This window comes from Cannabis sativa, chromosome 8, assembly GCF_029168945.1.
Source record: "Cannabis sativa cultivar Pink pepper isolate KNU-18-1 chromosome 8, ASM2916894v1, whole genome shotgun sequence".
NCBI lineage: Eukaryota > Viridiplantae > Streptophyta > Magnoliopsida > Rosales > Cannabaceae > Cannabis > Cannabis sativa.
In genome coordinates this window covers 31,332,422-31,344,726 of record NC_083608.1, presented here as the reverse complement: position 1 = coordinate 31,344,726, position 12,305 = coordinate 31,332,422, and the positions used below count along the sequence as shown (strand labels likewise).

Here is a 12,305-nt window from a genome sequence, read left to right as displayed (position 1 = left end):
TATCAATGACCGGAAAAGTTGTGGATACTGACTATTTTTAGTTAGAGGAATTTCATGTAATTTATTCCAATTAATATAATGGTCTTTTTCTCTAAAAAAAAAAAAAAAAAGAAAGAAAAATTATGTTTTGCCAAAATTGCAGTGTCATTTTTATTGTATATTGATTTTGCTAAAATTAGAGATGACATGTTCATATTTTTTCGCCCAAAAAATGCGAAAAGAAGAGCAAAAGCTCAAAAGCAAAACAACCCCTGATACGTGGGCTGGGAACGACGAGACGACTATTTTCCAATAGTCTCTCTTCTCTGCTACTGCTCTTCTATCCTTACTCCCTCACTCCACCTTCCTAAACAACCTATACGGTAAACTCACTTAATTTTCTTTGTCCCATATTATACTTCATTTTTTCTAAGAACAATAATTATACTTGTTAGTCCTTACAATGTTATAAATTACCCAACATTTTATACAGAAAGTCGGTCAGTTGTTTCAAGATTTAAGGAGACTCACTTTTCTAGAAACTTGTTCTATATGTATAAATACGCGTTTTTTTTAGTGTTGGGCAGAAGTGTGCTAAGGTATTTGATACCATTTTCATGTTAAACTTATGATATTATTTTCATGTTAAATTTTCTTTCTGTGTTGCTTTCATTACTCTCTTTTCATCCATGGAAATGAAATCTTACTCAGTACCATTCCTATCCATAGTGAAGCATAGCTTTTCATGGTGATAATTATTGATTTTGTTGTCTAATAGTAAGAATTTGTAATAGAAAAGAAAAAAAAAATAAACTTACACCTAGCTTGACTTTGAAAGTTTGATTTTTATGTATTTAAATAAAAGAATTTCATTTGTTGTTTCTTGCTATATTAAAAACTTCTAATACAAATATATATCTTGCTGTTCAAAATTCAACTTTCTTTTTGTGTAGAATAATGTCCTTGTAAAATAGTTTGTTAAAATTCAGCTTTATCAATCACATATTATGTTTTTATTTTATCTTCAGATTGTTATTAAATCACAAAGGTCAGTATTTAGACTAAAAAATCAGCTGAAAGACAAATGTAACTAATCACCTTCTCAGAAATATATTCTTACAATCGTGAAATAATCAGCTCCTTAAACAATTCAGAATGTTAGTTAATTATTTAATTTGTGATTCAAACGCCTTTTCAAATATTTGCATGTTAAACTTCTAACTTGTTTCATGTCTTATATGGCTAGGGTGATATTTGAAATGTTGTTGAAAGCAATATGGAATGTTAAGAGTGAAAAGCACAGAGGCTTCTTAAGGCTTCTGAGTAGACATTTATCTGTTTCCAGCAGAACTGTGATAGACAAGGCAACAACAGATGGAGAAGTGAGGGTTTTTATAGTTTCTGGAGAGGTTTCTGGGGATACAATTGCTTCAAGACTTATGGCATCCCTAAAGAAGCTCTCTCCACTTCCCATCAGATTTTCTGGTGTTGGAGGGTAAGATGTGATCATCATTGGACTAAATATTTTTATTTCTCTGCTTTCTCCTAACTGTCTTTCACATTCTGCTACCCTTAAGCATAATGCTATATGTTTCTAAATTCTTCCATTGCTTATCCATATGCTCAGATCCCTGATGGCCAAACAAGGTTTAACATCTCTGTTTCCCATAGAGGATATTTCTGTGATGGGTATATGGGAGCTATTGCCACATATAAATAAACTCAGGGTGAGTAGTGAGTAACTTAAGATTCTGCTAGCAGAATATATGTCGAGAATTTGTAACAAATCCATGCACTAACTCGTGAATAATTTCATGCACCCTATTGTAAATTTCAGGCTAAGTTGAAGGATACAATAGAGGCTGCACTTGTGTTTAAACCTCATGTTGTTGTAACAGTTGACAACAAGGGTTTTTCTTTTCGTCTTCTAAAGAAGTTACGAGGTCATATAATTTTGGGGTCATAGTAACATTTTCTTGATGGTAAGTGATAAACTTAGGATATGAGAAATTGAGGGAATATTTTTGCAGTTAGATACAATCAGCTCAATTTGGATGGTCCAGTACACTTCCATTATGTAGCACCTTCATTTTGGGCATGGAAAGGGGGTGAAGCAAGACTCAAAGGCCTAACTGAATTTGTGGATCATGTCTTGTGTATACTTCCATTTGAGGAAGGAGTGTGCAGAGCTAACGGGCTAGGTGCAACTTTCGTGGGTCACCCCATTGTTGAGGATGTTATGGAATTAAAAGTAAGCACCTTCTTCTGTTTTGGGGTTGAATGAGTGTATTTCTTATTCCCTTACTGGAGAATATATGGTGGAAATTATTTGTTCCAGTTTTGTACTTAAGCATACTAACTGCATTGGAAAAGGCAAACATGTGATTAGCCATTAGAGTAGATTTGACAGAGTAAGCACCAATTCATGGGAGGTTTATTATGGCAGGATAGGAATACTTCACCATGTAAATGGAAGATTGAAGGAAAATCAGAAGATTTCAAAGAGAAAAATGCAATACCTGCAGGTAAATCATAATTTGTATTATGAATTCATATGTGCTAAATTTTAAAATTGTTTTATCATCCTTTCCCATGCTCTGAAAGTATTGAGGGGACTTTCACAAGCTCTGAGAGTATTAAGGGGTGAAATAAAGTTGCCATAGGAGATCAGATGTTTTTATCCCTTCTCTATAAGGTCTTTAAATATACTGCATTTAAGTACTACCTTTATTTGCTTTTTTATTTTGTGTAGGAGCTACTGTTGTTTCCTTGCTTCCTGGAAGCAGATTACAAGAGGTCACTAGAATGCTCACAATCTTCAGAAATACAATGGACCTGTTAAAAGAGTCCTTTCCTGAATTGGTAACTGTAATTCATGTTGCTTCTAATCGGCATGTTGAAAGCTACATTGACGGAGTTGTTAGTAAATGGCCTGTGCCGGCCATATTGGTTCCAGGGGGATCCCATCACCTGAAATATGATGCATTAAGTGTAAGAAAAAGTATTGTGTGAGTGAATATTATTTATACATTGAATAAGTTTTACCTTGTTTACTTTTAAGTGATTTTTTTTATGGAAGTATACTGTGTTGATTATTGTGGCTGGAAGAAGCTCCTTGTGTGATTTCTAACCCAATCACATTAGTCAATTCAAAAGATTGTTTGCAGAATTATGCATGTCTGATTTTACCCTTTATGAGTGTGTGTGTTTGTGTCCCCTTGTTGTTCTGTGACCAAATGTGTAATTGGCAAATTCTCTTTGGAATAATCCAATAGTTTGTGGATCTATATATTAACCCGGTTCTAATGCTCTGCAGTGTTGTTGACCCATTAAGGGGTGGTCTGGAAACATTGTTATTTAGCTAAGCCATGTTCTAAATTTCTCTAAATTCGAAATTGATTATCTTAGGAGCTGTTTAGCATCAACATATAACATGTTATGGAGGAAGAAAGAATGGGATTCAGCTGAAACCAAGTTCCTAGTCTTGTATCTATTTACACCTAATTAGATTGTCAATATGTCAAATGTCTTATATTAAAAAAAAAGCTAAACAACTTGCAGGCGAGTAAGGTTTCACTATGTACATCCGGTACAGTTGCTGTGGAGATGCAGCTTGCACAGGTACCATGTGTTGTAGCTTATCGAGCCCATTTCCTAACTGAGTGGTTTATTCGATATAAAGCAAAGATATGCTATGTTTCCCTTCCCAACATTCTTATGGATTCAGCTATCATCCCTGAAGCTCTCTTCCATTCATGCACACACACAAAACTGGCTACATTATTAACGTAAGCAACTTTTTTTTTTCTTCCATTGAAAACATTTTTTTCTCCGATATTGATTATTGATTAAGCAGCATGGCAGATGTTTATGAGTAACATATAATGCAGTATTGCTCTGCTTACAATGTTTATGCCTTATAACTATTTCAATGAATGTTCAGACCCTAGTTTCCTTGCAGGTAGTCTGGGATTTGATCTCTTGTGGTACTTATCTACCACTATGATTGAGTTTCTTACCTCGTTAACATTTTTAAGTTCATTGAGAGCTCACAATTCAGTGGAATTATATGGAAAATATACTTAGAAGTTGAAAAAAATTTCCAATGATGAATAACATCAAATGTTTTGGCCTTTAACATATTTCGATGTGGTCTGCAAGTTCTACAGATTATTTGCTCACCGTCATCTACTTTAATGCACCCAGATGGCTCCTAGAAATAACTCTAATAATTTAACATGAATCTCAATGTTACAGTTTTATTGTGCTTGTTCATTAACTGGCTAGTACTTTGTAATTGCAGTGACTTAATAAATAACGATCACCTTCAAGAAGAACAGATTGCTGCTGCGGAAAAGGTCATCAGACTTCTGCTACCACCAGAAGAAACCATGAACAATATGGGCCAGCAAAATTTGAGGCTCAGCTTCCCCATTCAATCCCCAAGTATGTTAGCAGCCTTTCTCATTTTGTACCATGAGAAGCCATAATTACAGTTTTAGAATGTGCTATTGCTCAAACACAATCGAGATAGTAAATGTTTTGTTTTGAGACTTCTGAAATATTGCTTCTCATTAATTATGAATGATTTGGAAACACGCCTAACTGTTCACACTTATTTTACTAAGGGTGCGTTTGGTAACACTTTTTTAATAAGTTTTTTGTTTTTAAAATTGGAAAAGTAAAAATATTTTCCAAAATCATGTTCTATAAAATTGTTTTTACTTTTTCAATTTTTTAATTTTTGTTTTAAACAGTTTTTTTTTCAATTAATATTTTGGACTCCGACTCCGACTCCAACTTAGACTTTAAAAACCAAACTCGGACCTGGCCCAAGACTTGGACTCGCCCCCGGTCTCGATCTCGGACCCGACTTCATACCCGACTTAAATAAAATCAACAAATGAAAATGAAAAATAAAGTTTACAAAACACTTTTGTTTTTTGTTTTTAAAATTGAAAAATAAAAGTGGTTATAAAACGCATTTTTATTTTTCAAAAATAAATTTTAAAAATAAAAATTTTACTTTTATTTTTGTGATTAAAAAATTTAAAACAAAAGTGTTACTAAATGCTACCTTAATTTTTAATAAATTTAATTACCATTTTGTAACAATAATAATAATAACTGGAATAAATTACAGCAACTTTATTTGGAGTGTTTTGCAAAAATAACGTTTGAAATTTTTTATTAGCAAAATAACTTTATAAAAAATTTTATTCGCAAAATAAATTTGTATAATCGCAAAAACGATTATGAATAATATTGTGTGACTATAAATAACTATTATAGTTGCAAAACGATCATAGGTTTACACTGTGCAATCATTATAGTCGCATAGAGTAAATGAGATTTTACATAAATACTGATTTGGGGGTAAATATTACAATTATACTACCACACGCCAGGAATTACAAAAATACTGTCATGATTCATTTTTATTTCTTTTATACTGTACGGACGAAAAGTGAATTAGACGCTTCCACCTTCTAAAACGACGAACAAAACCATAAAAAAACAAGAAAAAAACCATTTATTGTTTGCATGTGTAGGTAAGGGCAAAGCTAAGGTTGAGCAGCCATGAGAGCGAGCAGATGAGGATTGTACATGTCGGGGCGGTTAGGCCTGGAGCGTACGGTCTTTAGCTGGCCATATTTTGTATAGTTGTTGGGCGACAAACTTTTGTATTATGCACTGTAAAACTTTTGTAAATATTTTGTAACGGGATCTCGGTTTAGTATAATTAATTTATCTTGGTATTTATAATTAGTTAAATGAAGTTTTAATTATTCACGATTTTCAATAAACTCGTTGATTAGCAACGAGCTGCACAATTAAGTTAAAAATCACGTTAACACGCCTAAACTAGTAGGGTGTTACAATTTGGTATCAGAGCCGCTAGGTTGTCTTCCAAAAATCGTCAAGACATGTACAATCATCATCAGTGATCAGTTCGACTCACGGTTCAGTAAGCCTTTATTGTTTTAGTAGTTTATTTTAATAGTATGTTTTAAGAAAAGCCTAGTAGGAAGCATGTTAGTAGCCTGATAGTTGAATAGGCGCATGTTTAAAATTTCCAAAATAAGCGATAATAAGTAAATGAGGTTTCGCAAGCACGCACCTCCAGTTTTTCTGGAAAGTTCCCGATGTAATGAAAGCCAAGCAGTGGCTCAGGGTAATTACAAGAATTTTGAATTTTATGGGTGTTACCGGCAATGACAGAGTTGTTGGAAATTATTTTACGAGGATCCATTTACTATCATGTATGTTGGATTAGCAACCTAATATAAATTCTAAAACAATGAAAATAAACACATATAAAGTTAGAAAATCTTACAGTGGGTGCAGCGGAATATTATGACTCCTTCCGTTCAAATCTCTAGCCCTTGATTCCTTTCTGTAGTAGAGCATCACCAACATCTGAACCTGGATCTTCTTTTCTCCTTCTTTGATGCAGAATTTTCATAGTCTTACATACTATGATTGAGGTACCACTTGATGTGTGTGGGCACTACTCATCTCACAAGGATTTCGAAATTTTCTCTCTTTTTCTCTCTTAATTTCGTGGCTTACGAAGCATACAAAGACATGCAAGAGAAGAGAACAAGGGTTGCTTTATATAGGGAAAAGGGAGAGCACAACTTTCCAAATAAGCAGTTTTCTCTTTTACTGTGTAATTGATTAACTGCCTTATTTAGTGTGATCCACCACTTTCCTATTATTGCTAGGCTTTGATTAGCAATTACATGGCAATTAAAATTGAAAATAATAATTGGGAAAATCACAAAGAGGTGGCCGACCATAGGGTGATATAGGCCTCACTTGGATTTTGCAGTTTCCTCAATTTTATTTCTATTTCTCCAAAAATGCCATTTTTTCAATTCTAATCATTTAAATGCCAAAACTAATTATTTAATAACTAAAATAGATTATTAAATAATATTGTCATTTAAAATAATTATTAATTAGACATACAAAGTCTCTTAATTAATAATTAAACCTAGAAACCCTTTTATTTACGATTTCATCCTTACTTAGTGAGAATTCATAAAGTAGACATAGTCTAACTTTTAGAATTATAATTGATTAATTAAAATCAATTAACTGAGTCTTACAAGCAGTATGGTCTCAACTAATATGGGGACCATGGGTCTATATAACCGAGCTTCCAATAAGTCGAACCGAATTTACCAAGTAAATTCCCTAACTTATTAATTCCTCATTGAATCCACACTTAGAACTTGGAATTGCACTCTCAGTCATATAGAACGCTCTATATGTTCCACGATATAGACACGTCATTAGTTATCCATTGTTATAACCCTAATGTGATCAATGATCCTCTATATAGATGATCTACATTGAAAAGGCACTACTGTTACCGCTACACCTTCAATGTATTTTATCCTTAAAACACTTAACCTGTATAAATGATATTTCAGCTAAGTGAAATGAGATCTCCACCATTTATTTTTCGTTTGGTTAAGCTCGAAGAAAATCATCCTTTACTTTCTATTTGCCAAATAGAAGCTATAGATTCCATATTTATGTTAGCGCTCCCACTCAATTGCATTACCGTGTTCCCAAAATGTACGTATCACCCTGACCCGAAAGTCGGCTTAACTAACAAATCAAAGAACACGAGTAACACTCTTGAGATTGAACCTAACCATATCAGGATTAAGATCATTTGATCTAGGATCAACATGTGATATTGAATTGAATAGATATTACGGTAAATTTTAATATATCTAATCAAAGTTCAATATCGGTCCCTTCCGATGTATACTCCATACATCCGATACTGGTAAACTTTGCCAATGTCCTGGAAAGGACATAACACTTTTCCAAGGTGTAAGAATACCTATCGCTGATTATACCATGTCAGTCTAAATCCAGTGTTCTGACAAATCAGGGAATAAACTTTTGAACATATAATAAAGATTATATTCCACTGTGCTGACAACACTATAATCTTTAACAAACTGATATATTCTGGACTTAAAAAGAATTCATACATTATATACATATAATCATGAAATAAATCATGTGAACCATGCAACATAAAATGTTATTTCTGATCTTTATTAATAAGTAAATCTGATTATATGAAATGAGTTTTATTTAGGGCATAAAACTCAACAAACTCCCACTTGCACTAATATAAAACAAAAAGTGCATTTCAAATAATTATTAACACCTTGATATACAAATCAAGTGTAATAGTAGTATACTCCTCGTAATAGGATCTGATAGGTTGAATTAAACACAACCTTTTCTCCACTATTACTTTCCCTTAATCACAAAATCTTTGATAATGTGAAATTCCTCTCTATATATCTACTCTCATGGGATACTGGATTCTACACTTTTGGCAACTACTCTTTGGTTATTCAGGAAGTAACCCTAGTAGTTAAGGCAAGTTGGAACGGTGCCACAATAGTATAGAACTTTTCTTAGATTGAATAAGTATCTTTCCTGCAACTTTTAACATTCAGTCTCTCTATGGTAGACCAAGAGATTTCAGATAGGTTTTTACACTTCTCCAAAATCACTACTCCACCCCCAGAGTAATCACCATCTCATCAGCAGACTTTCTAGCACACAGGCAAGTCTTGAAATCTGATGTGGTGTAGTCTAAGAGTTTTAAACACACCCTTATCGACTAACATATAGTTCCTCTTCTTAATCTTAAGATTTACTTGATTGTCTTCCAATGTTCTTCTCCTGGATTAATCTAATACTTACTCATTACTCCCACTCAACAGCAGGTGTCTAGTCTAAGGCATACTAAAGCATATGTGAGACCTCTCACTGTTGATTCAAGAAATTCTTTCATGGCTTTATCTTTTCTGGAATAGTTGAGACTTTTCCTTAGATAAATAAAATCTATATCTAAAAAGTTGTGAAGCTTCTATAGATTTCCATTGGAAAGAAAATGCATCAGCATCTCATGCTAGCATTAGAGTAAGTAATTTCCAGGTATACCACAAGCCATAGGTTTAGATAAACTCAAACCTACAATACTAGGAACAGGAAGTTTTGTTAAGTCCATTGAATAGACTTATTAACGAAAATTTACTTTCATGTCCTTGTAACAGAAAACTTTAGGTTACTCCATGTGAATGGATCAAACCATAGTTCTCTTGGCTTTCTTCTTAGTTTCTTATCTTGACAATCCATTACTTGTTTAAACTCACAATTGATTTTAATCACTAGTATTTTCCAAGTCATGAGAAGGTAAAGTTCCTTGAAACTCTCCCACTACAACAAGGTACCGTGAATTGTGTCTACGAAAACTAAATGGTATTGACCTCTTCGGTTGTGTTAAGACAACAGAGGCAGTGGGATCATCTTGTAACGAATAAGATGATAGAACACTTATGGAATCAAGAAAAAATATCTCCTTTATTTGCTACTTTATTTTCAGACTTAGTCATTTTCTTAGAAAAGTAGTATTTGTTTTAACAAACACTTTCTTATCTAATGACTATGGGATGATCCACCCCTAATCACTTAGAATAGCTAACAAACATGCAAACCAGGGTTAGCAGTTCTAGCTTTTCTTAAGATTTCGATTAGGTCATCCATGAATCTAGTAATGATTTACATTAAGTATACAACCATTGCATCATTCTGAAATTTTATTACCATAGAAGGATTTAGGCAACGACTAGTAACTAATCATCAATATGCAACTCGAATTTCTGGGGAGGTAAGTTTGGATATAATTCAAAAATCAAATTAATGATCTTTGAACTGCATATCTACTAACTTTTTCTCCACCCCTATCAGTTCGCAAGATCTTTAACCAATTACCATTGCTAGAAATTCATGAAATTTTTCAAACATTTCAAATTTCTTTTGCATAAGGTAAAATCCAGAGTGATCGTTTTAAGAATACAACGAAAACTCATATCCACCCTTGAATGTACATCCATTTGCGAATGAGATGATTATACTTTCAGTGGATATAGGCATATTAATTCTTTGCAGAGAATGATCTTGTCAAAACCACTATGAACAAGATACAAATGCCATAGATTTATAAAATGTGGTTGTATCTTTTAGTTACAACAGAGAGCTCTTAGAATAGTGCAAGTGGATATCTGTCACAGAATACTAAACTCATACAGTTTAAATCCATTGAAAGAAAATGGTTATGAAACACTTGTGAAAGTGTAACTGTATAATTAGTAATTCTTTCTTGGACCACCACTACTAATCTAACTCTAAGATTTGCCTATACAAGTAGGAGATTTCTAAGATTGAGGATTTATATCATTTTGGGATAGAATTCCAGGAATATAATCATATGCGTCATCTAATTTCTTAAGAGAAAATAAGACTTTATATGATTTATAGACCATTCATCCAATGATATGTCATTAAGCTGATTCGAAATGAATAAGCTAAGAGGAATTACGATAATTTCGTTTTAAATAAGAATCCAACGATGCTCCGATTAGCGAGAGTCAAAGTAATCTTATTTATACAATCTTCTTGTTTCATATTGTAAAATACTAGTCTAAGGTGTCATCAATTGATGAACGGCTAGATGTTGCATATACAATATTTATCTTTCGAGATCTAACACTATTATGTTAGTCTAATGGTGGAAATCCATTAGGGATTTATCTCATTAGAAAAACAAGCCAATTTAGACCAACAATGGAGATTCGAAATTAAACTACAATTTAATAACAGAAAATAACACGGTTCAATACAAATTCATACACAATTCAGAAATTATCAAGCATATAGCAAGTAGGAATGACAAGTGAAAATACTAAAACATACAATCCTAAATAATTTTCAAGGTTTTCAACAAACTGATATCAGTGTCGCGTTTAGGCGAGAGTCAAAGCTACCATCCATTGAATAGAGTTGTCAGCTCATCTAAATTGTCAAACATTCTAGCAACCTTTTATTCGATCAAGATTTGAATCCGCGTTGTCCCGTTTAGGCGAGAGTCAAGGCTATTCTATCTTATGAGCTTCCACCATTGTTTCATATTCTTGCAAGTCTTATACAGTCGCCACCATTAGGGTGATCATAAACTATATAAAAAACTTACAAGATTACTTATCTTTCGAGATTAAACGGTGCTAACTTGCTAATGAACGTTCCTCCATTAGGGAGGATTACTCTCTAAAACAATAGCTATGTAAAACCAACAATGAAGATCGAATATCCTTATAATAATAAAGCTCATTGTTTAATGAAGGGCGTATTTTCTCCTAATATTTATTTTAATCAATTTATTTTAAATATATATTTAATTAAAATTTCCAATTTAGAATGAAAAATTCCAAATATAAATTTTAATTTAATATTTATAAATTATACTTAGATGGATATTAAAATAACGTGAATTATTTCCATCTTAGTAATAATTTCCATAAATATTTAGAAAATTATTCAATTCAAGTTGTTTCGAAATTAATTTAAATTAATTTACAACTCAAATTTAATTTTCTATAAATATATATTCTATTTCGAAAAAGAAATGTATAAGAATACTATTTTCGAAAATACTTTAAAATAAAATAAAAATAAATCCTGGAAAATTACTCTAATTTTATGTTGGCCCAAAATTAATAAAAATTAATTTTCAACAAAAAATATAATTTCCCTATTTAATTAAATATCTAAGAAAAATTTCAAATATTTAAGTGTCATGATCAAGAATCAACTTAAATATTAATTTTCTATTTAATTAAATACACTAGAAAAATACTTCAAGCAAAACAGATAATTAATCCGATTTCTAATTATAATATATTTTAGTTCATTTATTTTAATTAATCATTAAATGAAAAAATCAATGATTTAAGTTGGTCCAAAATTAAATAAATAGTTTTCAACTTTAATCTATTTTTCAAATAAAATTCGAAATTTCTGCATCAAGGTGATGCAATTTCGAAATTTTGGGAAATGATTAATAAAATAAAATAAAATATATTTTAAAAATTATTCAAACTTAAGTTATTATAAATAAGATTCCAAACTTAAAATAATTTTCAACTTTAATTAAATAACATGAAAATAACAATATTAAAGTATCATGATGAAAATCAACTTAGATATTGAAATTTTCAATTTAATTAACTGTATTAAATTCAAGAAATAAATAATTAAGTAAAGAGGAAACTTAATTATTAATTCTAGTTTAATACTAGGAAAATATACTAAACTTAGATTGTACCAAAATTAATTATGAGACAATTAATTTCACAATCAATGATATTTTCCTATTTAATATTAGAAATAATAACTAGTACTAGAAATAACTATCTAGAATATATCACTGACTAAGTGTTTTT

General features: G+C 31.6%; 1 protein-coding gene across 2 annotated transcripts; it reads left to right on the top strand.

Annotated features, from left to right (window-relative positions):
* The first annotated feature begins 212 nt into the window (after positions 1 to 212).
* LOC115701363 (probable lipid-A-disaccharide synthase, mitochondrial) lies at positions 213 to 4,577 on the top strand. Of its 2 annotated transcripts, XM_030629141.2 has the most exons (10): positions 213 to 362; positions 473 to 578; positions 1,226 to 1,474; positions 1,607 to 1,706; positions 1,817 to 1,922; positions 2,010 to 2,230; positions 2,426 to 2,504; positions 2,732 to 2,970; positions 3,541 to 3,767; positions 4,283 to 4,577. In XM_030629141.2, exons 2-10 carry the CDS (start codon positions 532 to 534, stop codon positions 4,467 to 4,469), a joined length of 1,455 nt encoding a protein of 484 aa, XP_030485001.2. In that variant the 5' UTR covers positions 213 to 362; positions 473 to 531; the 3' UTR covers positions 4,470 to 4,577. The 2 variants fall into 2 exon arrangements, with proteins under 2 accessions (XP_030485001.2, XP_030485002.2); XM_030629142.2 differs by lacking the exon at positions 473 to 578 and having other exon boundaries at positions 215 to 362.
* The last annotated feature ends 7,728 nt before the right edge of the window (positions 4,578 to 12,305 follow it).

Bases quoted from the DNA above. Each gene is read 5' to 3' on its own strand.
- LOC115701363 (XM_030629141.2), top strand. From the start codon at position 532: ATGTATAAATACGCGTTTTTTTTAGTGTTGGGCAGAAGTGTGCTAAG. The intron at 579-1,225 runs GTATTTGATACC...TTATATGGCTAG, and splicing joins TTGGGCAGAAGTGTGCTAAG to GGTGATATTTGAAATGTTGT. The intron at 2,505-2,731 runs GTAAATCATAAT...TATTTTGTGTAG, and splicing joins GAAAAATGCAATACCTGCAG to GAGCTACTGTTGTTTCCTTG.